Here is a 27,413-nt window from a genome sequence, read left to right as displayed (position 1 = left end):
TGGGATCTGCAGGTAGGGAGAGAGGTGGTTAAAGGCAGCAATCGCTAAGGGTTGATTACAGTTGTTGAACATCATGGTGTCTCTTGGAGGAGGAGAGTGGGCAGGCAGGGGGATCCCAGGTAAGTCCATGTTTCCAGTAAAAGTGTCAACAGGCACAATGAGGCAGTGCTGCTTTTCACATTTAGCTCCAAAAATTGGTAACAGGTACATTTCTTTAGAAAAGCCTGAAGCTCTTACATCTCACAATGCTTTGCAGGGTATCATCGATGTGCAGTGTGCACAAACCGAGAGTAAAATGAATGTCAATTTTCCATGTTAACCACCAGGGCAGAACACAGCATCGGCGTATTTTCAAAAAGTTTAAAGCACCAGTCCAGCAAATCTCTGCTTTCGTGTAATTTTCAACAAAGAGATCCAGATTTGCAACAAAATGTAAATGGTTTTATTTTTTTGCCTGTGCTCCACGTCTCCACCAAATTCCAAAACTGTTCAAATTACTTTGCTGACAGACAAATGAACATGAGACATACTTTCACCAGGGCTTTACAATCATAATACTTTGTAATTCACAATTCAGGAAAATCTTTAAGTATATTTATATATATAGGTTGGTGATATTTCTATCCAGATGTGGTTTTCATCACCAAATTTTCCATGAATTCCTGAGACAAGAAAATCCTGAAAGCATTCATTAGGGACTGAACACTGCAGAACGCCCGTCGAAATTGCAAGACAAATATTAATAACTTCAAACTAAGAAAATAAACCATGAATACAGATGACGTAACCCAGAGATGTTTCCTTAAACAGGGATACAGCACAGAATTGATACAGAAGCACAACGAAGAGCAAAACAAAACAACATTTAAGAGAGCAAACAATTATCCATGGACAACTGAATCATAAGAGGCTAACTGCACGGGAGCAAACTTCGAGGATTTAGAGGGAATACTGTAAATACAGGTAGGCGATCACAGACGCAGAGCTGAGAGTAATGGTCAGCAGAAGAAAAGGTCACAACCTGGAAGGATGGTGGAGATTCTGAACATTTAGCTGAAAACAACAGAAGCAAAAGACAGTAAGTGCAATTATATCTGAAATAACATCTTAGGCAACACAAGTGCAACATTGATAGGCCATTCAATATGTTTACAAGCAGGTCTAGATTTACAGAGAACATGGTGGCCACGACAAAAGAACCCATTGATGAATCCGTCAGCTTTAACAGAGGTGCTCAATTTGCTGACAAGATATTTGACTCGGCACAGACCACGCCCGCCACACACATTAACCAGGTAAAATACGTATTTAGGCTGAATGTTTTTTTCTTCAATTATTTTTTAAAAGTCAGGTCAAGGCTCCAAAAGCCCAAAGGAGATATAAGGGTGGCGGCTCACAACAGTTTTTGTTTGCTGGATCATTTTAGTTCAGCTTTCCTTTTGTTATATTTCTTTCAGTTCAAAATGTGTTCATTACATAAATAAAATGTAATTTTCTCTGTAGCACTTCATGGATTTCATAAGCAGCACACCTTAGTTGTTCACACAAAGCATAAAAGTAAAAAACAATATATACAGTGTTATCTTCATTTTAGATGTCAGAAAGTATTTGCGGCTCCCAGTGTTTTCTTTTGTGTGGAAACTGGCTCCAAATGGCTCTTTGGGTGTTAACGGTTGCTGACCCCTGGTTTAAACCTTTAGTGTGTTTTCAGCATCATCTTTGAGGTCCCAAAACAAGCATATCAGCCTTCAATAGTGTCTCAATTCTGTACCCGCTGTTTGTCTATCAACAGTAAGAAGAGGCCACACAGACCATCAGTACCTTAAAGTTTACAGTGCACTTATTCTGGGTGGTAAAACACTATCAAACTCTTTAATGTTTAGTTGTTTATTTAGAAAAAAAAGATTAAACACTCAATTAAAAACTTAATTTAACAATAATTAAGATTTTTGTAATTTTCTAAAGCATTTTTTAAATTAATGCAGTAAAATGGACAGCCTGATGCTCTGAAATCAATTTACTAATAATGCATATTTTATGGCACAATTCATTATTAAATCACAAAGTGGTTGATTTAAATGTGCAAGACTCTTGGTCATCCATGTGCTGTCACAACTTACATAGAGGTCATGTCATTAAGGGCATGGTCCAGTTCCTCACTGATGGCTTTGTACTTGAGCTTTTGTGCATAAAGTTCATCTGTGGGTATAAACACAGACAAGAGACAAAAGTGAAGAAAGAAAACAGACAGTTTGAACAAAGAGGCTGAAACTGATCTGCAGAAACATTCACAGTGAAATACTAAGTTATAAAAAAATGAACTAAGCAGTTCTTTCTTAAATAGAAGAGTCCAGTTAATAAGAGTAGCCTTGTTTTCTGTGTTAGTGCTGCTCACTGTCTTGGACTCTTCATCACAACTGAACGTACTGGAGACATCCTCCCATACATGCATGTATGCCTTGCCTGCTAGCATCTTGCACCCTGCTGTTATGTGCTGGATTGTCTCTGGGGCATCTTTACACAGCCTGCACCTGGGGTCTTGCCTGGTGTGATAGACCCCAGCCTCTATGGATCTTGTGCTCAGAGCTTGTTCTTGTGCTGCCATGATTAGTGCCTCTGTGCTGTCTTTCAGTCCAGCTTTGTCCAGCCACTGGTAGGATTTCTGGATATCAGCCACCTCCTCTATCTGCCGGTGGTACATACCGTGCAGGGGCCTGTCCTTCCATGATGGTTCCTCGTCTCCCTCCTCTTTCTTGGGATTCTGCTGCCTGAGGTATTCACTGAGCACTCGGTCAGTTGGGGCCATCTTCCCAATGTATTCTTGGATGTTCCTTGTCTCATCCTGGACTGTGGTGCTGACACTCACCAGTCCCCGGCCCCCTTCCTTCCGCTTAGCGTACAGCCTCAGGGTGCTGGACTTGGGGTGAAACCCTCCATGCATGGTAAGGAGCTTTCTTGTCTTGATGTCAGTGGCTTCTATCTCCTCCTTTGGCCAGCCTATTACCCCAGCAGGGTACCTGATCACGGGCAGGGCGTACGTGTTGATGGCCCGGATTTTGTTCTTACCATTCAGCTGACTCCTCAGGACTTGCCTGACCCTCTGCAGGTACTTGGTGGTTGCAGCTTTTCTAGCGGCCTCTTCATGGTTCCCATTCGCCTGCGGGATCCCCAAGTACTTATAACTGTCCTCTATGTCTGCAATGTTGCCTTCTGGTAGTTCAATCCCCTCAGTTCTGACTACCTTCCCTCTCTTTGTTACCATCCGACTACACTTCTCCAGTCCGAACGACATTCCAATGTCATTGCTGTATATCCTGGTAGTTTGAATCAGTGAATCGATGTCTCGTTCACTCTTGGCATACAGCTTGATGTCATCCATGTACAGGAGGTGGCTGACGACTGCTCTGTTCCGTAGTCGGTATCCGTACTGTGATGACTCTGCCATTATGAGCTTTAAATGGAGCCAGGAAGCATTTAATCACAATGCGTCTGTGCTAATAATTGGGTATTGGGTATATATATATATATATATATATATATATATATATATATATATATATATATACTAGGGGTGCAACGATATTCGTATCGATATTGAACCGTTCGATACAGTGCTTTCGGTTCGGTACGCATATGTATCGAACAATACAACATTTGTAATTTATTTTATCAACTTTCCTTCTGACGATGCTGTCTGTGTTGAGCGCTCAGTGAATCTGCGTTCGACTACTCCGCCTAGGCTGCACTGTTGAGCGCAGATCCACTGAGCGCTCAACACAGACAGCATAGTCAGAAGGAAGAGCGCAGGGCAAGCTAGCGAGACAGAAGTTAAGCTCTCCTTGCAAGATGGACCTCCCCCACCCTCATTCAGATCTGGCGTTTGGAATTATTTTGGTTTTCATGTGACGTATGACCCTGAAGGTAAGCGAGTCATGCACTAAAGTAAAACAGTATGTTGGATGTGCCATGCAATGCTTAATTACATGGGTGTGAACTAGTGTGTTAGCGCAGTTAGCTCGTTAACGTGTTGGCCGTCTAGCCCCATGCACGGAGCGATCGGCGGTAGCTCGTTAACGAAGATTTGCCGTGTTGTGGCGTTAAGGTCATTTCAACGAGATTAACCTGAAAGCACTAGTGGGAACACAACGAATATGACTGCACATTTACACCGACATCATCCTAGTGCAAAGACAAAAACAACAAGCATGCTACTAACTTTAGCCGAGTCATTTAGACAGCTGTTAGCACATGATTCTCCTTATGCTGCTGAGAATATAGCCCAGAAGAAGCGGATAGTATAGCTTTTATTTTGGAAAGAGACATTTCTCTGTAATAAACTCTCTTTTCCAAAGATGAGTGATTCCTCAATCAGATACAGGGCTCGCAAAATCGCTAGCCCGACGTCCCGGAGCTAGCTTTCCAGTCGGGCTACAAAAATCTCTCTGCCCTGCCCGTCGGGCTATTGTAGGAAAAATATATGTCAATGCTTTTGCATTCTTTTGGAAATGTAGCTGGGTAATTATGTCATTGGCATCGGTGAGCCACTGTCAATATGTGACATATTGAAGTCACGTTTGAATTTGCGCTTGTTTTTTTGCTTTCACTTTGCAATGACAGCACTGATCTGTGAGTGATGATAATTTGTGCACCAATTCCTCTGACATCGTCTTATTAATCGTTAGCTTACTATGCAAACATGACAAGTGAAATCTCCCGCAGCTTAAACATGTGAGAGGTTGATCGCGCAGAGAATCGCTGAGCTTATGTGAGTCGTGTGTAAAAGTAGCAGGATATATATTTGACTACGATGACCTGGATGACTGAGAACCTTCACAGACAGATATATATATTTTAGTTCTGCTGAGCCAAATAAGACAGGTCAGGGTGAAGAAGTGACAGCCAAAGAAAAGCTTACCACAAAACGGAGAAGTTATGACAAATCAGACTATAAGGCAAAAAGAAAGTGCAGCTTTATGGTTTCATGGACAAAAGAATTTCTGTGGCTGCAATATGACGAGCTAAATAACCAGGGCTGCACATAAGTGGTCCGCAGGTGCGCATTCGCTGTCAAAATAAAAAACACGCACAAGGGTTAGGGTTAAATTTAAAAACTGTACTTTTGAGTTAAAATATATATTTATAATTTTAATAAATGACAAATTAAAAATGCATGAACAGTTTTTTTGTATCGAAAAAATATCGAACCGTGACACCAAAGTATCGAACCGAACCGTGAATTTTGTGTATCGTTGCACCCCTAATATATACATATATATACATATATATATATGTATGTGTGTGTGTGTATATATATGTGTATATATATACACACACACACACACATACATATATATATATATATATATATATATATATATATATATATATATATATATATATATATATATATGTATGTGTGTGTGTGTGTGTATATATATACACACACACACACACATACATATATATATATATATATATATATATATATATATATATGTATGTGTGTGTGTGTGTGTGTATATATGTATATATATACAGCGAACGAAGGCTGTCCAAAGTCGTAGACTCCTCCGAATGCAGCCGACAAATGCTCCTTTTCCCCGAATTTGAAGGATGGGTCGGGTGTGTCCTTCGTGGTTTACCATATCCCAGAATTCATAGCGCGGCCCAGCCAAACTCCAGTTTCTGGCAATGGCGTCCGCTACTAAGTTTTAAAATTACTCTTATTATTCTTTCTGGGTCACAAAATAAACTTTTAACATATTTTCAGGTGAGAAAGTAGCTGTGTAAACTTCAAATATCTGCTCGGTTTATCAAGATATCCCATATATCGCTAGCTCTGTGGTCGGCATGAAGCTGGACACTCTGGTGACAGTGGCAGAGAAAAGGACACTAAAGAAACTGCTGGACATTATGAACAATGCTGGGCATCCTCTGCACACGGCCATTAACAATCAGAAGAGTCTGTTCAGTGACAGGTTGCTTCTCCCCAAGACAAGAACTAACAGACTTAAAAACTCCTTTGTCCCACACGCCATCAGACTGTTTAACTCCTCTCTGGAGGGGAGAGGGAGGGGAAACAGGAGGACAAAGGAGGGAACAACTAAGCTGTAGTGCCTCTTCACCTCACTGTGCAATACCTTTTGTGCAATACTTTTGTAAATAGTCAACGGTGCAATAGACTCAATACTTGAAATGTGCAATTCACTTGTATTTTTATTTTTATTCCTATTTATTCTATTTATCCCCTTCGTATATTTTATTTATATTGTCTCTGTATTTATATATATGTGTAACTTCTGTCGGTGCTGTGCTTTTTTGGAAATCGAATTTCCCAGAGGAACCCACCCGAGGGATTAATAAAGTTCTATCTTATCTTATCTTATCTTATCTTATCTTATTTGCAAAAGTGTGCCGACATTTTCGGAGACGTCTGTTACCCACCAGCTCGATAGCTAGCCGGGAGCTCGAGGGTCACTGAAGCCGCCGAGAATGGCACAACTCCCGGCACATCATTTTCAGATCACCGCAGACTTTTGCTACTCAGGTTAAACGTAATATATAAGTCACTTAGACAACCTAAAAATGTTATTGTTGGGCTTTTTTCAGTGTTTTGTTTGTTCGTGAGTAAATCGGTTTGGCTGAGATTAAAGTTATTAGATTAGATAAAATAAAACTTTATTAATCCCCCGGGTGGGTTCCTCCTTGGTTTTCACACAGCTGACTAAACGTCAAACAGAAAACTGATTAAACAGAAGTATGAGACAGTCGAGAATTTACGCCAGTGTCCTGTTATATTTTAGATAGCAAGGAGCAGACGGACGAGTTTATTAAACTCCACCGAGACAGTGGTGACGCTGATCAGAAGGCTGGACCGTCCAATTCCACAGCCGTTTACTTCCGGCCTACCCGACCTTCTGAGGACCCGGCCCACGTAGACCACGAAGGCCGGGTCCTCAGGAGGATGCAGCCCATGAATTTGGACATGACCATAGCATTTTCTGACTGAGAGATTTCTGAAAATATTAAAACATACAGCTCTGCCATCACTTCCAACATAAATGAAGACAGGAAACTAAACAGCAGTGACGTTTGTAGGGTTACTGAAGTTGGGCTAGCTGCTACTGTATATAATGATGTGCTACGTGTCGCTAGCGACACAGCTATGTTAGCATAACAAACACAGTGAAGCTGGAGGATGAACGCTAACTTTTTTCCACTGGATAATGTTAAGGTTCCTGATAGTTAGAGACAAATGCAATCGCATGGCAGGATGCTGTAAACGGACCAAACTTCAGTCAGGAGAACAACTGAGATAATCCATCCACAATACCAGGTTAGTCTTTAATATACTGCAACAACATGGGAATAGAGCCGCTGCCAGAGAATTCAACATTAATGAATCAATGGTAGGAAAGTGGAGGAAGCAAGAAGAATGAGCTGAGTAAAGTGTGACTTATTTGACTGTTTTGTTTCGCTTAGTGCGTCTTATAATCTGGTGCACCTTATGGTCTGAAAAATACGGTAATTAAAGGGTGAACTTTGTTGAGAAATGAGTGTTTTACCTTCCAGATCATCAATTGTCTTCTCCAGCTTGGCCACAGATCTCTCAGCAAACTCAGCTCGCGTCTCGGCCTGTTAAAGCAACAACTTTTGATCAGACAACGAAGTTGAAGAAGTAACAGAAATGCAGCAATATGTTGACCTCTCAAAGCATCAAAACATTTAGAGCCCAGCGCTCATTTAAATGTAGAAAATATTTTAAATAGATAAATAAAATGATCAATAAATCCAGCATTTAGAATATCTACAGGTCATTTTTCTTCCTTGCTCACCTCTTTCAGTTTGTCAGTTAGGATCTTAATTTCTTCCTCATACTTGTCCTCCTTTTGCGAGTACTGTGTGGAAGGAGAAGATTATTCAGAGGGTGAGGTCTGCAGGATGGTGAAGTGTCACAGCGGGGCAAGGAGATACTTGGTTTGACTCTAAACCTCCCGAGTGTACTGTGTCAGCTTCTTTATTGTTATATGTAAAAAGTCACGTTTTGAAAATATATGTTTACTCTCAGTGTCTCTGGCCTTTCCTTACCTTCTCAGCCCTGGCCTCCAGGGACTTTAGGTTATTGGTGACATTCTTCAGTTCATCCTCCAGCTCAGCACATTTACTTTTAGAGTTTTTAGAAGACAAAAATAGGTTGGTGCAGAAAACTCACAGTTTAAATGTTTGCCATGACATGTAAAAAAAACCCTGTAAACACTTGAAGCAGTGCTCCTAGGAAATAATTGCTTCTGTCCTTCAAAAAACCCCAAACATGAGGCAGGTAACACGGTATATGTACTCACGCCTCAGCCAGCTCTGCCCTCTCCTCTGTACGCTCTAACTCTCCTTCTACAATCACCAGTTTACGAGCAACCTGAGGAGAAAGTGTGAGAGTTTAAGGTCCTGCACCGTGGATTTGCTATTTTTCAGTATTATTGTAATAACAACACAGAGGTAGATACAGTTACCAGCTCCTTTCAAATGTCTTTGGTTCCTAAAGAAAGTGCATCACTGCAGCGGACTGCAACAGACAAGAACAAAAACACTCGCCTCCTCGTATTTGCGGTCAGCCTCCTCAGCGATGTGTTTAGCTTCCTTCAGCTGAATCTCCTGGAGCTCCATCTTCTCTTCATCTTTCAGAGCTCTGTTCTCAATCACCTTCATGCCTCTGTGCAGACAAACCATCCTTACTTTCTGACAATACAAATACACTGCTAAACATTTTTAACCCTCGTGCTTCGTTCATTTCATGTAAAACAATTTTGTGTTCTCGATCAGATATAGAAACTATAATAATAGATGTATTATCACTGTATGTTGTGTTAGATTTTTGTAATCAGCTCACGTTCTTGTGAGCATGACAGCCTTTCTAAGTCTCATTAATCTGAAAAAACATCTGGATTAGTTTGACTGTAAGAAATGATCAGATGAAACACAGTCTACTGTTTATCACAGGCTACTTTGGATAAGTTACAACGTTAAGAACATTTGTTTTTAAACCATTTCAAATCTTTTATAGTCACATAAAGCAACACCTGTTGTGGTCCTGGCCAAAAGTGAACGGGAATGTTTTATTTGTGTGGCTAGGAAATTATCCCAAAACTGCACTTCTGACATATCTTTATGCCATGTTTAGACTGCTTGATTGGCATTTACTTTTTGAAAGGGCAGCGTCCCCTACCGGTGACCAGACACTGTGATGTTTGGACTTGGACATGAGTGATGAGTGGCTGCTATTCCACGCACTCGTCACAAACCTCTAATCACTGCCAGTTTGTCTTGCTGATGATGACCCTGAACAGTATTGTGGCTGTCAAAGCGAATCGCCCATAACAACATGTAAATCATGTTTAATTAATCAGGAACAGTTCAAAGCATGATTCGATGGCCATCATCGTCATCATCATTCCTCTTTATCTGGATTATATTCCGTGCCATCTTCAGCTTCTGATCCATCCTCACTGTCAGTTTCCTGGCCTCTCTCCTCCTCACCAGTGTGGTGATCAAATATGTAATCAAGAGCCTCACTTAGGTCATGGTGCTGCCACACAGTGACCTGTCACCATAGCTACACAGTGTTTTCTGTGGGGCAGATAGGATTTGATGCATAGAACAGTTCATTTTGAAAATCTGTCAGCTAAATATAAGAACGTGGTGTTAATAACCTCTGTTTAGATGCTGCTGCCTTACATATGACTGGGAGGAAGCTAATAATAGACTGTGCAATAATACACAATTTAAAAAATGAGTATAGCACCAACTCAATGAAACTTTCAGATATTGACCTGATCTGTTAAGTAGCAAAGGGGATTGTTTGAGCTGCTTTGGTCTTAATAAAACTAACAAGTGCACCAGAGAAGCAGGTTTAACAGGTGGAGGCCACTGACTCTTTCCCCTCCTCATCTTTTCTGAATGTTTTTTTTGGTACTTTTTAGTTTTGCATTTGGCTGGTGTTGGTGTGAGTACCAGTAGCATGAGGCGATACCTTGGCCTTACAGAGGTTACACAGATTGTCCAATTGTAAGGACGCCTGTTTTCTGTTGGACTCGTCAAGGTTGTTAGTTTGGTCGCTATTTCTAAGTTTGTTATGTAGTTTCATTGTAGCCACGTGTATGTAGCTAGTTGAATCATTTGCATTTCTAGTTACTTGTTCCATTTCGTGTCCTCGTTGTCTTGGTCTCGTCTGTGTTCCCCCCAGCCCGTCATGTCCCTCGCTCTCTCGCTCCTTGTCTCATGTGCATTGTGTTCAGTTTTGTTTCCCCTCTAACGTTTGTCTAGTTTGCTCCAGCTGTGTTTCTATGCATCTCCACTTCTCTTATGTATACACTCTGTCAGTGTCTCTTATGTTCCAGTCATGGGTCTGATGACCTCCAAGTGTTCCTGGTTTCTAGTGTACCCCCAGTTTAGGGTTCCTGTTTAGTTCCTGGCGCCTGTTTTGTATAAAGTCTGATCAGCCAGTACAAAGATCTCGCTTGCAGTTTAAATTTCCATCTGCTTCCATGGCTGCACTAAGCTCAAATACTCAGTAGCTATTCAACATCTATGGAGTTTTTTACTGATATATTAAGATACATTTTCAGTCCCAGGTCTTTTTTGTGTGGTTCTAGCACAGTATGTTCATGAACCATCCAACGGGAAAAGTGTGGTCACTGACATTCAAGCTGTTCCTATAACGCTTGACTTGTGATACTCATCGCAGAAGAACAATAGAGGTCACAGCAGAGTCACCTCTCGCTCTCATCTGCAGCCTTCTCAGCTTCTTCCAGTTTCTGCAGAGCTGTTGCCAGCCTCTCCTGAGCGCGGTCCAGCTCCTCCTCTACGAGCTGGATACGTCTGTTGAGGGAAGCCACTTCTGCCTCTGCCTGAGAATACAAGGAGCAGATTAATTAGAAAAACAGTCTGTTACATACACTGCACATGTCTAACACAGTAAAAGCAGCATTTCCTGATAGAAGCGTATTGCATGTTATTCCAAAGAAGTGGATAATATAATGTGGATGTGGACAAAGCTTTTCCAAAGAATCTCTTCAAATAACCTTTTTGGTTTTCAGTGAGTTAGGATGATGTACTCAGCCAGAAGCTTATCGTGATACAGTGCATGTATTCTCTCTTTTTCCACATTTTGTCATATTACACCATTATTCCATTTGCTTGAAATTTTCTTTTTAAACATATTTACAAATATTAGATTTAACAGGTCTTAAATCAAGTCTTGGCTCTATAGGTCACATAAGGACAGAGTAATCATAAAGTGACTCCTTTGTTATCTGGACTGTGTGCTTAGGACCTTCGAGGCCCAGAGCAGTTTGGAGCCAGTTGCCACCATCATGCTTCACTGTAGAGATGGCATTGGCCAGGTGATGAGCGGTGCCTGATTTCCTCCAGACATCATGCTTGGCATTCAGGCCAAAGAGCTAAGTGTTTGTTTCATCAGAGCAGGGAATTTTGTTTCTCATCGTGCGAGAGTGCTTCAGGTGCCTTTTGGAAAACTCCAACTTACTTTTACTGAGGAGTGGCTCTGGTCTGGCCACTCTATGATACATACCTGATTGCTGGAATGCTGCAGAAATGCCACTGTTGGCCGAAGACAAAGGAAGACTCAGCAGGGAAGGTGAGTTAGGAGGCATCGAGAAAGACAGAAATGCAGGATCGTGGAAAAGAGTAAGGAGTCCGTATGGACTACGGCTCATGAAGGGAGATATTATGAAGAGAAGGAAAACAGACATATTGTGTGTACAAGAGACCAGGTCGAAGTGATGAGGCCAGTAGCATTGGAGGTGGATTCAAACTGTTCTAGAGAGAGAACTTGATTATGGGTCATTTTGAAGGAAGTGTATACGAATAGTTCTGTTCAGGTGAAGCGTCTGTCAGACCGGAGCATTAGTTCAAAGCTGTACATCAAATAGGTGAATGTTAATGCGTGTGCTGCACAGTCAGAAAAGTTGAATATAGTGGTAATGAGTGGTAACTGGTGTCAACTTTAACAGACATGGGAACACGGGTGATGAGGAAGTGATTTCAGCAAAGGATGGAAATGACTGGTCAATGCATGTTTCAAGAAGAGGAAGGAACACAGGGTGGCATGTTAAGGTGGAGGAAGGTGCACACAGGTGAAATATGAAATCTTATGCACAAATGGCAATCTAGTGGACATATGTAACCTGGTCTGCAGGTAATAATAGGTGATAGAAGCCTCTCCACACACCTTAATGAATCCAGTCCCTGCATACAAGCATGTCCTAGGACTTCATTTAATGTGGTCAGACAGAACCAGACCAGGAGCCCTATAGACTCACACAACCCTGGATTTATCCCAAATATAACGGATACTTGATTTAAGAAAGGGAAAGATATGGGTTTGGTTAAATATTTTGATTTACTTAATGGGACCAATTAAAAAGGTTTTGAAGATTTGAAAGAAAAAGGACTGACAAATAAAGACTTCTGTAGATTTTTACAAATAAACATAAGATTGAAAGTATATTTAACAGAAAGATCTGTGTCGGGTGTTCTGAATGTTTTCCTAATGGCATAAAAATCTATTTCAGGAATTAGACCCATTTCTAAAATATACCAAGGTTTACAAGCATTGAAAGGGCAAAATAAAACAGCTAGAATAACTCTTTAACCAATTAAAGAGCAGGTATAAGTGAAAAGATGTAAACACAAAATACAGATTCAAGTACAAGTACACAAACAGTGTCTCTGCTGAAAGCACAGCTCTCACAGATTCCACAGCTGCCAGTTTCATCGTGCAACGACAAAATTTACTGAACCAGCAGCACACGAAGACCAGAATTACGATTCACATTTGAACAACATTAACAGCAATTCTGTCTTTTCTGTCTTGCTACCAAAAAATCCATCTCGATAAAACCACATTTCCTGCAGAGCTCAAGGGCTTGAAGGCAGTTTCCATCATGAATTGCTATTTTCTGCCTTACTGACTTGTTCACGCACAGATACATTATGCACTGGAGTACTGTTGTGTACAGTATTGTGTACTTTTGAGTTCTTTTGGTTTTGCAAAAATGACGACTGCCAAGAAAACCTCATTTCTGCTTTTTGATACCTAAGAAATTTCAGCTGTAACAGATGGCGCCAGATTGCAAAATGCTTAGCTATGTCTGTCAAGAGTGGGACCCAGTTACAGGACTCAAACACGAAGAGGGTAAACTGGAAGAAGCAGCTTTATCTCTGTGGAACGAGTAGTGAGGAGAACATGGAGCATTGAGAAACACAGCCAGTGGACAACACACCAGTGAGGAGAGGGAGACTGAGGCCTTAAATACACACAGGATAATGAGCGGATGGGAAACAGGAGGGAACACAGCAGGAAATAATCAGACTAACAGGAAGGGAGGAAGCAAAACTGAACACACTGAGCACAGGATGAGAGACTGCCAAAATAAAACAGGAAACATACTAAGACGCAGACTAAGATATACAAACACTGGGACAGGGGAGACAGACTGAGAAGATGGAGAGGGCGACTGACATGACAGGCTGGGGAGAACACAGACGAGACCAAGACAACCAGGACACGAAAGGGAACAAACAATTCAGAACTGGAAATACAAAATGATTAAAGTGGGAAGAACAAGGAAGCTAAACAATACCAGAACTGAGAAACACAGAAACACTGAGTCATGATGTTTTCTCAGTGATCTGTGAGTGGGCCCATCTTTCTGCTGGTTTTATGACACAACAATCTGACCACAATGGGCTCAACAGACACTGATTTGCACCAGGATGCAATCACCATCCAATGACAAAAGTGGGGAGAACGTGAGTGAGTTCTTTGTGGCCTCACTTCAAATCAGGACATTTTGCTCCAAAAGATAGTTGAATGCAGCAAATTCATGGTGAAAGTGCAGGCAGTGGTAGTTCCCATATCCAGGAAACATCTACAGTGTCTACTTTTTAGGTTTTTCCAACTTCTATCGCTGGTTTATCGGGAACAATAGCAAAGTCTGACTTTTCTTAAGACGCCTTTCTAGTGGAATGTCTCAGCCTGGGAAACCTTCGACCATCTGGAGCATCTGCTCGCCTCTGCGCTTATTCTTGCTCAACACACTCTAGTTCATTGAGGAGGTTGACACTTTGGATTCTAGATGCAGTGTTGTCCCAGAGGGCTGCTGATAAAATGCACCCCTTGGCTTTCTTTGCTCATCAGCTGTCACCCACAAAGCACAATTACAACATGGGGAGGTGAGAACTGCTGGTGGTGAAGCTGGCGCTGGAAGAATGGAGGCACTTGCAGAGGAAGCTGAAAATCCCTTTGTTGTTTGGATGACCACAAGAAATGATCAAACTCACTGCAAGCCAGGTGGTCTTTTTCTGGTTGCCCAGTTTAACTATACAAACTTCTACCTCCCAGACTCGTGGAGCACCAACGCAGATGCTCTCTCCCCCCAAAGGGAGTGAACCAATCCTCCCAGCCTCCCTCGTCGTTGGATCACCTGGAAGATCGAGTCGCTGGTCAGTGCCGCGCAGCAAAACGAGATAGATCCTCAGGCTGAGCGTGTCCAGTGGTCTGTAATAATATCTGTGATTCATACAGAATGGCAGCCATGGCTTGTGCTGATGAGGTCATGGTGATAATTATGAATCAAGAGAATATAGAAAGATTAAATTACCATAAGAAAAGGTCCTCTGCTGAACCACGGTGAAGGTGGAACCTTTGAACATTTATTGTTAGCCTGCTACAGAACAGCAGGTTTTATCATTGACAGCAAACTAAAATCTTTAAGCTATGGTTTATTTGAAGGACTACTGATGGATAGCAAAAGAGATTTATTTTGGTAAATCGTGTCCATAATCAACACTCTGGAAAATGAGAGCTAAAGAATGATTAATAGTGATATTGTCTTTAAAGACAGATAAATTCCCTTTTTCCTGGAATATTTTAAATATTTGTATAAATATATCTATGTTTTTGCACGATTCTCATCCGATGTAACTGCCATATCTTTTGAAGAAAGGGTTTTTGAAAATGGTTTTGATTGTTTGATTTAAAATCCAGTGTGGTGCTGTATAGAGGCAAAATTACAAAAAGTGTGCCACTGTCCAAAAACATACGGACTGTAGCTAAGAGCTAAATTAGTGGACTGAGTTTCTGTAAGTAATGGCTCGACTGGTTCGACTGGTTCGACTGGCTCGACTGGTTCGACTGGATTTAATGGGGTCAGCCATTAAACAAAAGGACTCCACCGCCTCACCACTTGTGTGCACCTGTGGGCACCAATGACTTTCTGATCATAACATTGGACATCTGTCCAAAAGAGGTTTTGAACACTTATTTGTATGGATAACATAAAACAAATAAACATACAAAAATATGGAGAAATAGAAATAACTATCGCTTCTCTCAGACGAAATCTCCCCGTTTCCTCTTCTGTCTCTGTTTAGATTTAGTCAGTTTCTGTGTTATTTATGGGTTTTTGGTTAATTCCTCTTCCTCCCTTTGAACATTACTTTCCTCGTGTCTGACCTTCTACTCCTGTCTTGTCTTTCCTTGTGTATGATTATCTGCCCCACCCTCTTTTCTGTAGTTTAATCCGTGTCTGACTTTCCTCAGTGGTGTCTCATTTCTAACCACCCATCAGTGTGTGTATAAAAAGTACTTTTGTCATATCATCTGTTTGTTTTCCATTTGTTCCCCATCTCCTTTCAGCCTCTTATGGCCTGCATTTGTATTTCACTTCAGCGATGTCTGACAGAGAGCCCGTCCTGTGAATCTGACGCTAGTTTAAATTCTCAAAGTCAGTGTGTGAAAGAGAACCATTTGGATGGACACCTTTGAGAACTAAACATTGTAGCACGAGCTGAAGGATGAAAGTAAAACAGGTGGAGAAAGGTGAGTGCAATAGCCCACTGGTTTATGATAGTCTAGTTCTTATTGTGCTGTGAGAGCCACAGTGAATGAGCCTAAATTAGGCTACATCCATTAAATAAAGGCCGTCAGTTACTGTGATCTGGGAGGCATGGGTACCTAAAATGGACTTGAACAATTGTTAATCTCACTGCCAAGGTTGGGTGGTTGACATCAGAGTTAAAAAGGGCTCTGAATCCCCCAACAGCTGTGAGACGTAAGCATGATGAGAATGGAATGCAAGGCTGAAACAGGAACTCAAACTGGCTTGGTTTACACTGGCCATCAGTTCATGCTGTGTGAGACACAATGCCACCACTGAGAGAGCTCTGTATCATGTATTACAGTTTCTTGGCCTTCCCAGTCATAAAATAGGGAAAAAAATCTCCCAAAGAGTCACATCCACGTCAGCACCCTGCTAATCTGTTTGCTTTGTGGAAGAGACATATTTTCTTTTGTATTTTCAGAATGTAAAGGTTGGTCAGTAATCAATAATGTGGTATTATGAAATGCACCAAACACACCACTGTGAATTAGTTTTACTCACATCAGCAGCTTTCTTATCAGCAACTTCAAGCTTCTCCTGAGCATCCTTTAAGGCCTCGGAGTATTTATCAAGCTCATCTTCTGTTGCTTTCAGCTTCTTTTGCATTTGTATAAGCTCGTCTTCATGCTGATAGCGTGGGACAAGAAACACAGGGTTAGATTTTAATGTACATTTTTGGACAGACTTTCCTCAGCAGCAGACTCAGGTCCTTGTTTGACTACCATCCACCAAAACCACAGATAAAAGATAACTGGGTCTCTGGAAGTCTCAAAAAGTCATCTTTCCTATTTTCATTCATTCATTGGTACAAGATGCTAAACTACACCACATACTAAGCTCATATAAACCACCAGGCTGATGAGTCCGCTTCATGTGATTTGCACCTGTGTGACCTACCTGCTTGCTTCTATCTTCAGCTGCTTTTCTGTCCGTTTCAGCCTGTTCCGCCTGATCCAGCGCATTTTCCTTGTCCAACTTCAGCATAAGCATTTTCTTCTTGATGGCCTCCATTTTTGTTGATGTGTAATAGCGTTTTCCTGTAAAAGATCAATACTAATTGGTGCAGAACCTGAGACTGGCAAACTGGAAGAGACACCAACTCTAACAAAGCAGCAGACTATTTATATGACAGACAAGGAGACACTCCCCCAAAATCACACACAACTGTACCCTGCAGATTAGCTGGAAGATGAACCTCCACACAAGCACCTCAGAATATCTTTGATCTGCTCTTATCATGTAGCTGTGAAGAAGGAGGAAAAAACAGAAATGAAATGTGTTTTCAGGACCACTTTTGTCTGTCCTTCCATGCACATACATGGACAGTGTTGGTTAAGTCACTTGAAAAAAGTAATCAGTAACTAATTACTGATTACTTCCCCAAAAAAGAAATCCCGTTACTTTACTGATTACTTATTTTCAAAAGTAATTAATTACTTAGTTACTTAGTTACTTTTAAAAACACGATTTACAACCTGAAGAGGTGATAAAGTGATAGATCTTTCAGCCCAATTCTACTTTTTCTACATAATCCATCATACAAAATGTAATCAAATGGAAAAGTCTCTTTTTTAAACTTGTTTTATTAGTTTTAATCTTTTAACTTTATGCATCAAGCAAAAATTTAATTATCTGCAACATTCTCTGACTGGAAGAAATTAGTTTAACATTTAAACCTATTTTCTGCACATTCCAGCACATAAAATAAAATATTTTTTGTGTTTACACTCAGTCTTTCAAATAGATGCAAGTAAAACACAGCAGAAAATAAATAAAGTCAAAGACTCAGCAGTCCTGTTGCTCTATTTTCACCTGTAAAGCAGGCGGAGGTTTACCCTGGTGCAGGTGTGCAGCGGTCAGTGGAAGAATCCGCGAGTTTCTCTGTGAGTTTCCCATCACGTCGTAGCTACTCGGTGCTTGCTTTGAAGTTTAGGGGTTTTTTTCGCTGTAAAAAGAAGTTTTCTTCCCACGCACAGCGGACACTAATGTTTTTGTCACTTTTTATGGAATCAAACTCAAAGTAAGGTCAGTACTTCCACGCTTTAAACGCTGCACGCTCATACTCTCTCTGCACTCATATATGATCCACTGTTGATCTGCACACAGCTGTTGTCACCAACGTCGCACTCGCTTACGTCACTGTCATGAGACATTCTCGCAAAAAAATCACGGTTTTAGTAACGCAGTAACGCAGCGTTCCTACGGGAAAGTAACGGTAATCTAATTACCGTTTTTGCAATAGTAATCCCTTACTTTACTCGTTGCTTGAAAAAAGTAATCGGATTACAGTAACGCGTTACTGCCCATCTCTGTACATGGAAAGCATAGAGGGAGAAAGAGTAGTACCAAGACACCGTCATGAAACACAGCAAAGCATCACTGACAACAGAAATGTTCATGAAATGACACGAACAGCTTGAAATGGTAGAACTGGGGTTGAGGTTGTTTTGCAAAGCAGCAGACACAGGAAACAGCTGCTGTATACAGGCTGAAGTAGTGTAAGACCTGAAACAGCTGAAGACGTGGGATCCTTCAGGTCAGAAGACACAATGACACTAAGAACAACATGACCACTCCTTTCCATATCTCACTCCCACAGCTCACCACTTTACATCCTCCATCATCCCAGTGCATGCTGTTTACTGTTCACCAAAATAAAAGGATGGCCAGGATATTACTATGGTGTCTTGTTATAGCCCCGAGCTGGCCTGTTCATGGCTAACATGGAGCTAGTTTGGAGCTTATTCATTTCTTTTTGTATTTTTTCCTTCAAAGTGTTGAAACATTAAAGTTTCCAAAAGAGAAAATGAAAAACAAAACTAACTTTTTCCTACCAAAAACCTTTCCAGGTGGAGCTCCGGGAGGAAAAATCAAGACTTGCTTTCATTTCGATGTGAGTCGTGCTAATAGACTGAATATCCTTAAGGGATATGTAAAAACTGCAAGTCGAAATTATATTTAGATGAGAAATTTTAATTAGTCATGTTGAATATATGAAGTCCTTATATGCAAAGTCAACAACCACGCTATTGCCATTCTTCAGTGCATCACTGACTATAGTAAGTGATGCTGAGTGTCCCTCAGTTACCCTTCACAGAGCCTACAGGCTCCTTCTATGAATCTCCTCCTCCAGCTCCAGAATCGCTGTCTCACCAGCTGAGCTGACCGATCAGTATGTCTGGCGCAGATGTGACGAGCACACTGCCGTGCATCAACCCCCAGAAAGCAAAAGCAAAAGGCCCAAACAGTATTCCAAAGAGGGTTCAGAGCTTATGAACTCACACAAGTCTGCACAGATATTTTTAACATCTCACTCTTTCAGACGGTGCCAGTGTGTCTGAAGAGAGTGAGAGCGCATCAAGAGTGCAGCAGCAATGTCATGAAATGCATTAAGGGGCTAGTTATGACCCACTACATACACTAACATGGACTCATGTGCCATAAAAATTGTCACTGTGCACTGGATGCAGAGTGGTCAGTGTTGACAATCTGCTCTCACAAAGATGGCCAGCTCCTGTGTCAGGCTGCTCCTCCTAGACTTTAACTCTACCTTTAATACTATTAGCAAACTGTTGTTGCTGATAACTGCAACCTCTGCAACTGGGTCCTGGACCTTTTTCACACACCACTAAATCACACCAACAGTCACATTTATGAACGACTGTGCAACAATACGAAGAAAACTCAAACGATCAGACGACCCCCTATGAAAAAACACTGACAGTGGAAAGAAAAAACTCCTTTTTCACAAGAAGTAACACCAGAGATCCAGAGATAAATAATAACTAACGACTAAGTGCAGAGTGGTGTATAAACAAATACAGAGTGCCTCCCATTATAAAGTACTCTGGTATTGTACTATGGTACTATAAGACTGATTCTTCCAGACTTTGCATGTGAGGACAAGGACTTTAAATTTGATTCTGGATTTAGGAAGGAACCACATTTTGGATCAACTGAAGGCTTTTCAGGCAGATCTTAGGACATTTTGATAACTGAACTGAATCACAGTCGTCCAGCCTGGAAGTAATAAATGCATGAACTAGTTTTTCAGCCTCTCTCTGAGACAGCACGTTTCTGATTTTAGAGATATTGAACAAATGCATTCCTACATATTAATCTAATATTCACACTGAAAGACAAAGGAAGCGAAACTAAACGTAAGACACAGAGACAAGAATTTGGCATAATAACTAAGACTGAGCGAGCACACGAACACCGAGGGAAGAATCTATCAGGAATATACCGACTACAGTACTTTTCATTTACATTGTGACACAGAAGATGAAAGCTGATGGTGACAGTCAGCAACACATTCAAAAGATCTCTGATTTCTGCAGTGAGACTTGGAACCTTCTATACAAAATGTAAACTGTGCAAATTCACCTTTTCACTTTAAATATTTCTTGACACCAAGAATTCATATCATGAATCTGCTTAGAGAAACAGCAAACATCTGTGTGAGAATGTGAAACACTTGAATAGATAAATCTGTCTAAATCCAAAGAAGTATGAGCGCTGAATGCTGCAGCTATCTGAAGAGCTAAAACTGCTAAGCTTTTCAGCAAGCCCATCCTCAACATCATAAGAGGAAAGAGTTGGTTTAATGCGTTCAACACTGTACCTTTGTTAAAAGACAGATAATCTGCAATGGCCTGTATAGTGCTCATTTGAAAGTTAACTGCTCCTGCTGCACCACAGACCTACACCTTTGTTTCTCTTCAAAACTTAAACGTTAAATCTGGTTGGTTGCAGAATAATATTTGGTATTTTTATTTTACAAAACTAATTACAAAAATATTTTTCATATGTTTAGTCTAACAAACTTTTCTTTTCTTTCTCTGAAGTAGTTATATGTGAAGTAATATTTATTGTTCACATTAAATAAATTTGTGGATACATTGTGCATTCTATTTTTGTCATTTTTGCTATTTTACCAGTTATGGATATGGTAAATACAGCATCTGGGAAATGACCATAATCATAGCTTTTAAAAGTTTAATACCTGAAGATGAACTCATAAAAATCATATATACTGTTTTTACCCATTTCTGTGGTCAAAACTTCCATAATTAAAGAATATATTTTATAGGTGAACAACAAGCTGGACTGGTCATGCAACACGCAGCACCTGTATGAAAAAGCCCAAAGCCGACTGTACTTCCTCAGGAGGCTGAGGTCTTTTAACATCTGCAGGAAGCTCCTGAGGATGTTTTACCAGTCGGTGGTTGCTGGAGTACTTTTCTATGCTGTGGTGTGCTGGGGGAGCAGCACAGCAAAGAAGGACTCATCCAGGCTGGAGAAACTGATCAGGAGGGCTAGCTCTGTGGTCAGCATGAAGCTGGACACTCTGGTGACAGTGGCATTGCTGGACATTATGGACAATGCTGGGCATCCTCTGCACACGGCCAGAGGAGTCTGTTCAGTGACAGGTTGCTTCTCCCCAAGACAAGGACCAGCAGACTTAAAAACTCCTTTGTCCCACACGCCATCAAACTGTTTAACTCCTCTCTGGAGGGGAGAGGGAGGGGAAACAGGAGGACAAAGGAGGGGGGAACAACTAAGCTGTAGTGCCTCTTCACCTCACTGTGCAATACCTTTGTTAATATCCAACTGTGTAATAGACTTCAATACTTGAAATGTGCCGTTCCCTTGTATTCTTATTCCTATTTATTCTATTTATCCCTTTTGTATTCTCTGTATTTATAAATGTGTATATATGGTATATTTCTGCTCACGTTCTGTAACTTCTGTCGGTGCTGTGCTACTGGAAACCGAATTTCCCAGAGGAACCCACCCGAGGGATTAATAAAGTTCTATCTAATCTAATCTAATATCTGTTAATTAATGATCAATCCCACATAAAATTACTGAAACTTTATTTCTTTTACTGTCATTTTGTATTTTTTAATGTTGTTATTATATTTTTATTGTTTTATTGAGAAACAATTGATGATTTCTATTAAAAACACTACATGAATAAATTTTACTTACATTTGTAATTTCATAACTAAACACAGTATCAATTAAATTTATTTTTTTAATGAAATGTCCCTGTGATCAGATGGTTGGTTGTTTGCTAGAACAAATGCAATCCAAACTGACACTGTTGAAGGACTGCCTGCCCTGCGACAGTATTTCATGACCTGCCTTTGCTGCCTATAAATGGATCTCCCCTGGGATGAGTAGGGTAGATAGCCAGGGAGTTGAATGTGTCACTTATTCCCCCCTAAGCCCCAGTTAGTTATTAATAAACATCTTTTGGCTGACATTGTCTGAAGGATTAGAGTAAGAGACCGAGTCGGCAGCAAGGCAGACGATTCCCACATTATGTCATATCTATAAACTCTGCGAACATCGGTTCAGTTAAAAATTTTGTATCATGCCAGATCACAACAATAGTCCCCTCTTTGTATTGTAGGGAGAGTGTCTGTCTCCTGAATCCAAACTGGAAACTGGTTCCTCAGAAGAGTTGTCTGCCTCCCAGTCTACTTTGTAATGGATAAGCCTGCAGTCTGAGAGGAAAGTTCTCTGTTGGAACTTTAATATTTGTACTGTATATGAGAAGAAGAATTTGAAATTCAATTCTAGATATAATACAGAACAAGTAAAGAGTAACTAATATGCAAAATAATACAATCCCAAATCGGAAAAAATTGAGACACTTTGTAAAATGGAGATAAAACGTCAGGGCAGGGGCATATTTATCACTGCAGAGCACCACATCTCCCCATGACAGAGGCCAATAATGTCTAGGAACTGTGAAGACCAGCTGCCAGTTCCCGAACGCATTTGGAAAAGTTGCTTGCAGCCCATGTTTCAGCAAAACCTGTGGTGGATGTTCTGGAGACTTATCCTGTTTGCCCCTAACGAAATATTGGAATTGGGTCATTTAATCTGCTGATCTCAATCAGACAGGTATGGAGTTTACAAACAGCGTTCACATCTTGAACTTCCATGTGCAGTTAAGGCTGCTTCTTTGTCCACTGCAGTTCATTTTTGTGTGACGGGCACAAACCAGGAACAAACCAGGAACAAACCAGGAACACTCATCGTGGAGCTTTCAAACTGGTCAAACTGTGCCGGTGTTTCTGAGAGCACCTGTTTACAGGCACCTTCGGGCCAGGTGGGTGTGGCCCTGCCAGGTGGTTGGCCACACCTGAAGACCATCACGCAGCTGATCAAGCCTCGTCGGAGGAGATACTTAAGAGTGTGTGGTGCTCTCTCCGACGCTGGATCATTGCGTGACTTCACGTTAGTCTCTCGGCCAGTCAGTACGGTGAGTCTGCCGCATTGTGCGTATCTTACGGCTGCCTGTTTGTTATCTCCCCAGGAGAAGCGTGGAGACGAGAGGGCAGCGAGCACGGGGTGCTCAGACACTGAGGAGCGGGGACAAGGAACACTGACACTGGGAAGAGGACATGTCACGGGAGTCGGGAACGCACTGGGGATTTATTGTTATTTTCCATTTCACTGTAATTAAACGCATTGTTTGCATTCAGAGCTCCGCGCCTGGGTCCTCCTTCCTCACTTCCCCACAGTTGGCCAGCCTCAACCGTGACAAAGGCAGTTCTGGTGCCTTCCTGGCCACCGGGCAAGACCTTGACAGAGTGTCCAGCAGCAGATGTGAAACCACTCTGGGGGATGACGGATGGCTAAATAACAGAGATGAAGGAATTCTGCAGGGTGGCTAGGAGGCCCACAGCAGACACAAAGAGACTCTGGGTACCAGCCAGGAGCCCAACCAGAAGGCCAGTAGTGGACACGGAGCAATTCTGAAGATCAACATCACGGAAGGAGACATGTCCCATCATGACCGTCAGTGGCTGAAGAGATGGGGCTCTCCACGATACAAAAGAGGAAGCCAGCAGCAGAGACTGAGACCCTCAGAACCAGGACATGAACTCCTGGACTTTGGCTCACACTCAGGTGGAGCAGGGCCCACTGGCTCGAGACGCTGGATGTTCCGAATTTTTTGAAGATACTAGAGGCTTGAGATTCCCTAGATTCTCTGGGGACTCTTGAGGCTCAGGACTCCCTGGAAGCTTGATCTGAGCAGGACTCCCAGTCAGGCTGTTAAGTAGGGTGCATTGTCCTCTCAGAAGGATGCTCAGCAGGGTCTAGCAGATTGTGTTGTCCTGCCTGGAACTGTGCAGGGTTCACAGCCACTCCTCTGGCGACTCAGGCTGCTTCGCATTATTCGCAGACCTTCTTGGAAGCTGGAGCTGTGGCTGGAGCCTGGCCACCATCACCCTAGGAAAGGGGTAAGGTGAGAATCAGGCTGAGCCTGGAGTAAGGATGGTGGAGCATTAGCCTCTGAGGATGCAGGCTGTGAAATGTAAGCAGTCTCTGGAGTACCATATGTAGTTTCTAACAAGGTAACACAGTGAGTGGTCTCTGAGAGAGGACTACATTCAACAGTCTAGGCAGTCTCTGAATGAGCTGGCTGATCACCACAACCCATTGTCTCAGAGGTAATACTGTCAGGCCCAACAGACATACTGTTGTTATTCACCAGCACAAAAAGACACGCAGTCTTGTTATGCACAGGTTCCAGACCTGCATAGGTTCTAAACCACAACACGTAACTTTATTAATCACAGTTCATTCTCTGACACAGCAACAGAAACCACAGTCTGTCTCCCAAATACTGAACACACAGACTCATTAAACTTAGTCCTGTTATCAGTGGACTCAAAAACAGAATATGCACTGAAGGAAATCTCTGTCATCCGTAGATCGAGTTTCCTCCTAAGGCGTGGGCACCAATAAGCAGAGTTCATCCTTTAACATATAACAAAATTAAAATATTCTCATGCATGATCAACGGTTAATCACGGTACCGGCCGGAGTACCGGGAGCAGTTTGGAAGAACAAGAAGACGCGGAGACTGTCCTAGGTTGTCATTCCAAACTGACTCAACTTTATTCACAAGTACAACAGTTTATATAGAGGAAAAAGGTTCGTGTGTCAGCAGATTCTCAGTTCAAACCGGTACAGACCAAATAAGGAAGCGTCTTCCTGCTCTCTGAGCAAAGAAGTATCCTTTGTATAGTTCAGTTACAATTTATGATCATCCCAGCGAAATACACTCCTAGACATAGAGTACAGAGTTCTTTCATTAGTGAATTCTGAAACGAACCACCTGGCCTTTAACGAGCCTTTTTCTAAGAGATAAAGAAGGGAGGATGGGAGTAAGGAAGTGATCTCTGTGGTATTTTCGACCTTGGTACCATCCTGTGATTCTTACACATTAATTCTTGGGTCACAGAGAAAGAGAAAAACAACTAGTAAATGGGCCTTATTGAGTAACAGTTTTCCTGTATAATATCACTATAAAACAATATCCTGTAAATGCTACCATGATATCAAAATATCACAACATGCATTTATACTTTCTCCCACAGAAAACTCATTCCCTTCATCAATCTGATCAGAAACAGAAATGTTCATTTCACTAAGATTATATGAACGTTCAAGAAATGGAGAAACAATCAAGTAACCAGACCACAGTCCACAGAAGCCAGTCTCTGCCATCAATTCCTCTTTACTCACAGAAGCAGGGGCACCACCAAGCAGGTCCAGGGGGCACTGGCCACCCCCCAAAATTTGCTGCCCCTGCACAGAAGACGAGACATCAGGAGACACCAACAGAGAAACAGTCTGCGGATGGGCTGGGCATCAGGACATACGAGCAGCAGGTCAAGACTAAAGCAACTTGGAACTAAGAATAAGACCAAAGCCACTAAAAATACATGAAGCAACTGCAAACATTACACACACCGACAATCAACAGGCTTGAAAGTCTAAAAAACTGAAACTGCTGGGCACACTGACCCAGAAACATGATAGAGATACAATAAGACACAATAAAATAAAAGAAATGATAATAAATCAATAAAAGTCTCAACAGGAAGCCCATTTAAACAACATACAGTGGTGTGGAAAAGAGTTTGTCATCTTCCTGATTTCCTGTTTTTAATGTTTCATCAAATAAATTTAAATATTAGACAAAAATAGCACAAGTAAACACAAAATGCAGTTTATAAATGAAGGTGTTTAATATCAAGGCTAAAATATTCAAACCCATATGGTCCTGTGTGAAACAGTGATTTTATAACATAAATTAACAGTGGTGAATGACATCTTTGGAAACTTGAGTTCAGTTTCTCTAGCCTCACACAGGCCTGGTGACTTAAATAGGACCTGCCAGACAAAGCAGAGTAGACCAAAAGGCTCTCAGAATCATATCATGTCACAATCCTGCGACTCATCCAGAGGTCACAAAAAAACAGCACAATATCCGAAGAACTGCTTGCCTCACTTCTCTCAGTTATGGACAGCGTTCATGACTCCAACATAAAAACAAGAGACTGGACAAAAATGACCTGCATGGCAAAGTTCCAAGACAAAAACCACTGTTGAACAAAAGGAACATTAAGGCTCGTCTCAGTGTTGCCAGAAAACATCTTGATGATCCCCACGACTTTTGGGAAAATACTCTATGGACTGATGAGACAGAAGCTGAACCTTTTGGAAGGTGTGTGTCCCATTCATCTGCAGTAAAAGTAACACAACATTTCAGAATAGGAACATCATACCAAAATATGGTGGTGGCCCGGGGTTGTTGTACTGACTGAGGACCTGGAAGACTCACTGTGGTAAATGGAAGCATGAACGAGACTGTCTGGCCATCCGTTCATGACGTCAAGCTGAAGTTGGGTTCTGCAGCAGGACAATGATCCAAAACCATGCAGTGTGTTACATCCCAAAGAAGTCTACGGGGTGAGGGGAGGAACATAAAACTAGAAAGAGAAATCAATATCAAGCTAGCCAAAAACATAAGCCTAATGAAAAAACAGGCAAACAAACCAAGGCTTCCAGAAACATCTGACATTCTGACAACCACAAAAATGGCCAAAGACCCTGAAGCGATATTTCAGTCAGCCTTGGAGAACATCTGTTGGCTGCAGGACTCGGACTTCAGCTTGCACTGGAACGTTCACGGCTGAATGTGAAATGGTGGGAATGAGAATCGGCACCTCCAAATCCGAGGCCATGGTCCTCAGCCTGAAAAGGGTGGAGTGCCCACTCCGAGTCAGGGACGAGTTCCTGCCCCAAGTAGAAGAGTTTAAGTATCTCGGGATCTTGTTCGCAAGTGACGGGAGAAGGGAGCGGGAGATCAATAGACGGACTGGTACAGTGATGCGGACGCTGTACCGGTCTGTTGTGGCGAAGAGAGAGCTGAGTGTAAAAGCAAAGCTCTCAACATCAGGAAAGGAGACATGTCCCATTGTGACCGTTGATGGCTGAAGAGATGGAGCTTTCTACGATACAAAAGAGGAAGCCAGTAACAGAAAATAAGACCCTCAGAACCAGGCCACGTAGAACTCCTGGACTCTTGGAAGTTCAGCCACCCGGGAGGGGCTCAGAGTAGAGCAGCTGCTCCTCCAC

At 41.7% G+C, this 27,413-nt stretch overlaps 1 protein-coding gene across 1 annotated transcript; it reads right to left on the bottom strand.

Annotated features, from left to right (window-relative positions):
* Window positions 1–419: 419 nt before the first annotated feature.
* Window positions 420–17,064, bottom strand: LOC113014825 (tropomyosin alpha-3 chain-like). Its single transcript, XM_026156576.1, has 10 exons — window positions 16,857–17,064; window positions 16,461–16,586; window positions 10,768–10,901; window positions 8,590–8,707; window positions 8,343–8,413; window positions 8,089–8,164; window positions 7,836–7,898; window positions 7,566–7,635; window positions 2,121–2,199; window positions 420–1,053 (listed from the first exon to the last, which is right to left on the bottom strand). The coding sequence occupies exons 1-10, from the start codon at window positions 16,968–16,970 to the stop codon at window positions 1,050–1,052; spliced, it is 855 nt and encodes a 284-aa protein (XP_026012361.1). The 5' UTR covers window positions 16,971–17,064; the 3' UTR covers window positions 420–1,049.
* Between the last annotated feature and the right edge of the window lie 10,349 nt (window positions 17,065–27,413).

The sequence above is a fragment of the Astatotilapia calliptera genome, chromosome 22 (genome assembly GCF_900246225.1).
Source record: "Astatotilapia calliptera chromosome 22, fAstCal1.2, whole genome shotgun sequence".
NCBI lineage: Eukaryota > Metazoa > Chordata > Actinopteri > Cichliformes > Cichlidae > Astatotilapia > Astatotilapia calliptera.
Note: the sequence above shows the minus strand (reverse complement) of the source record. Positions and strands in the feature narration are given on the sequence as shown.

Coding starts and splice junctions, on each gene's coding strand:
- LOC113014825 (XM_026156576.1), bottom strand. CDS start 16,970: ATGGAGGCCATCAAGAAGAAAATGCTTATGCTGAAGTTGGACAAGGAA. Junction 7,899..8,088: donor TGGAGGCCAGGGCTGAGAAG/GTAAGGAAAGGC, acceptor CCTTCCACACAG/TACTCGCAAAAGGAGGACAA. Junction 2,200..7,565: donor GACAATTGATGATCTGGAAG/GTAAAACACTCA, acceptor TTATACCCACAG/ATGAACTTTATGCACAAAAG.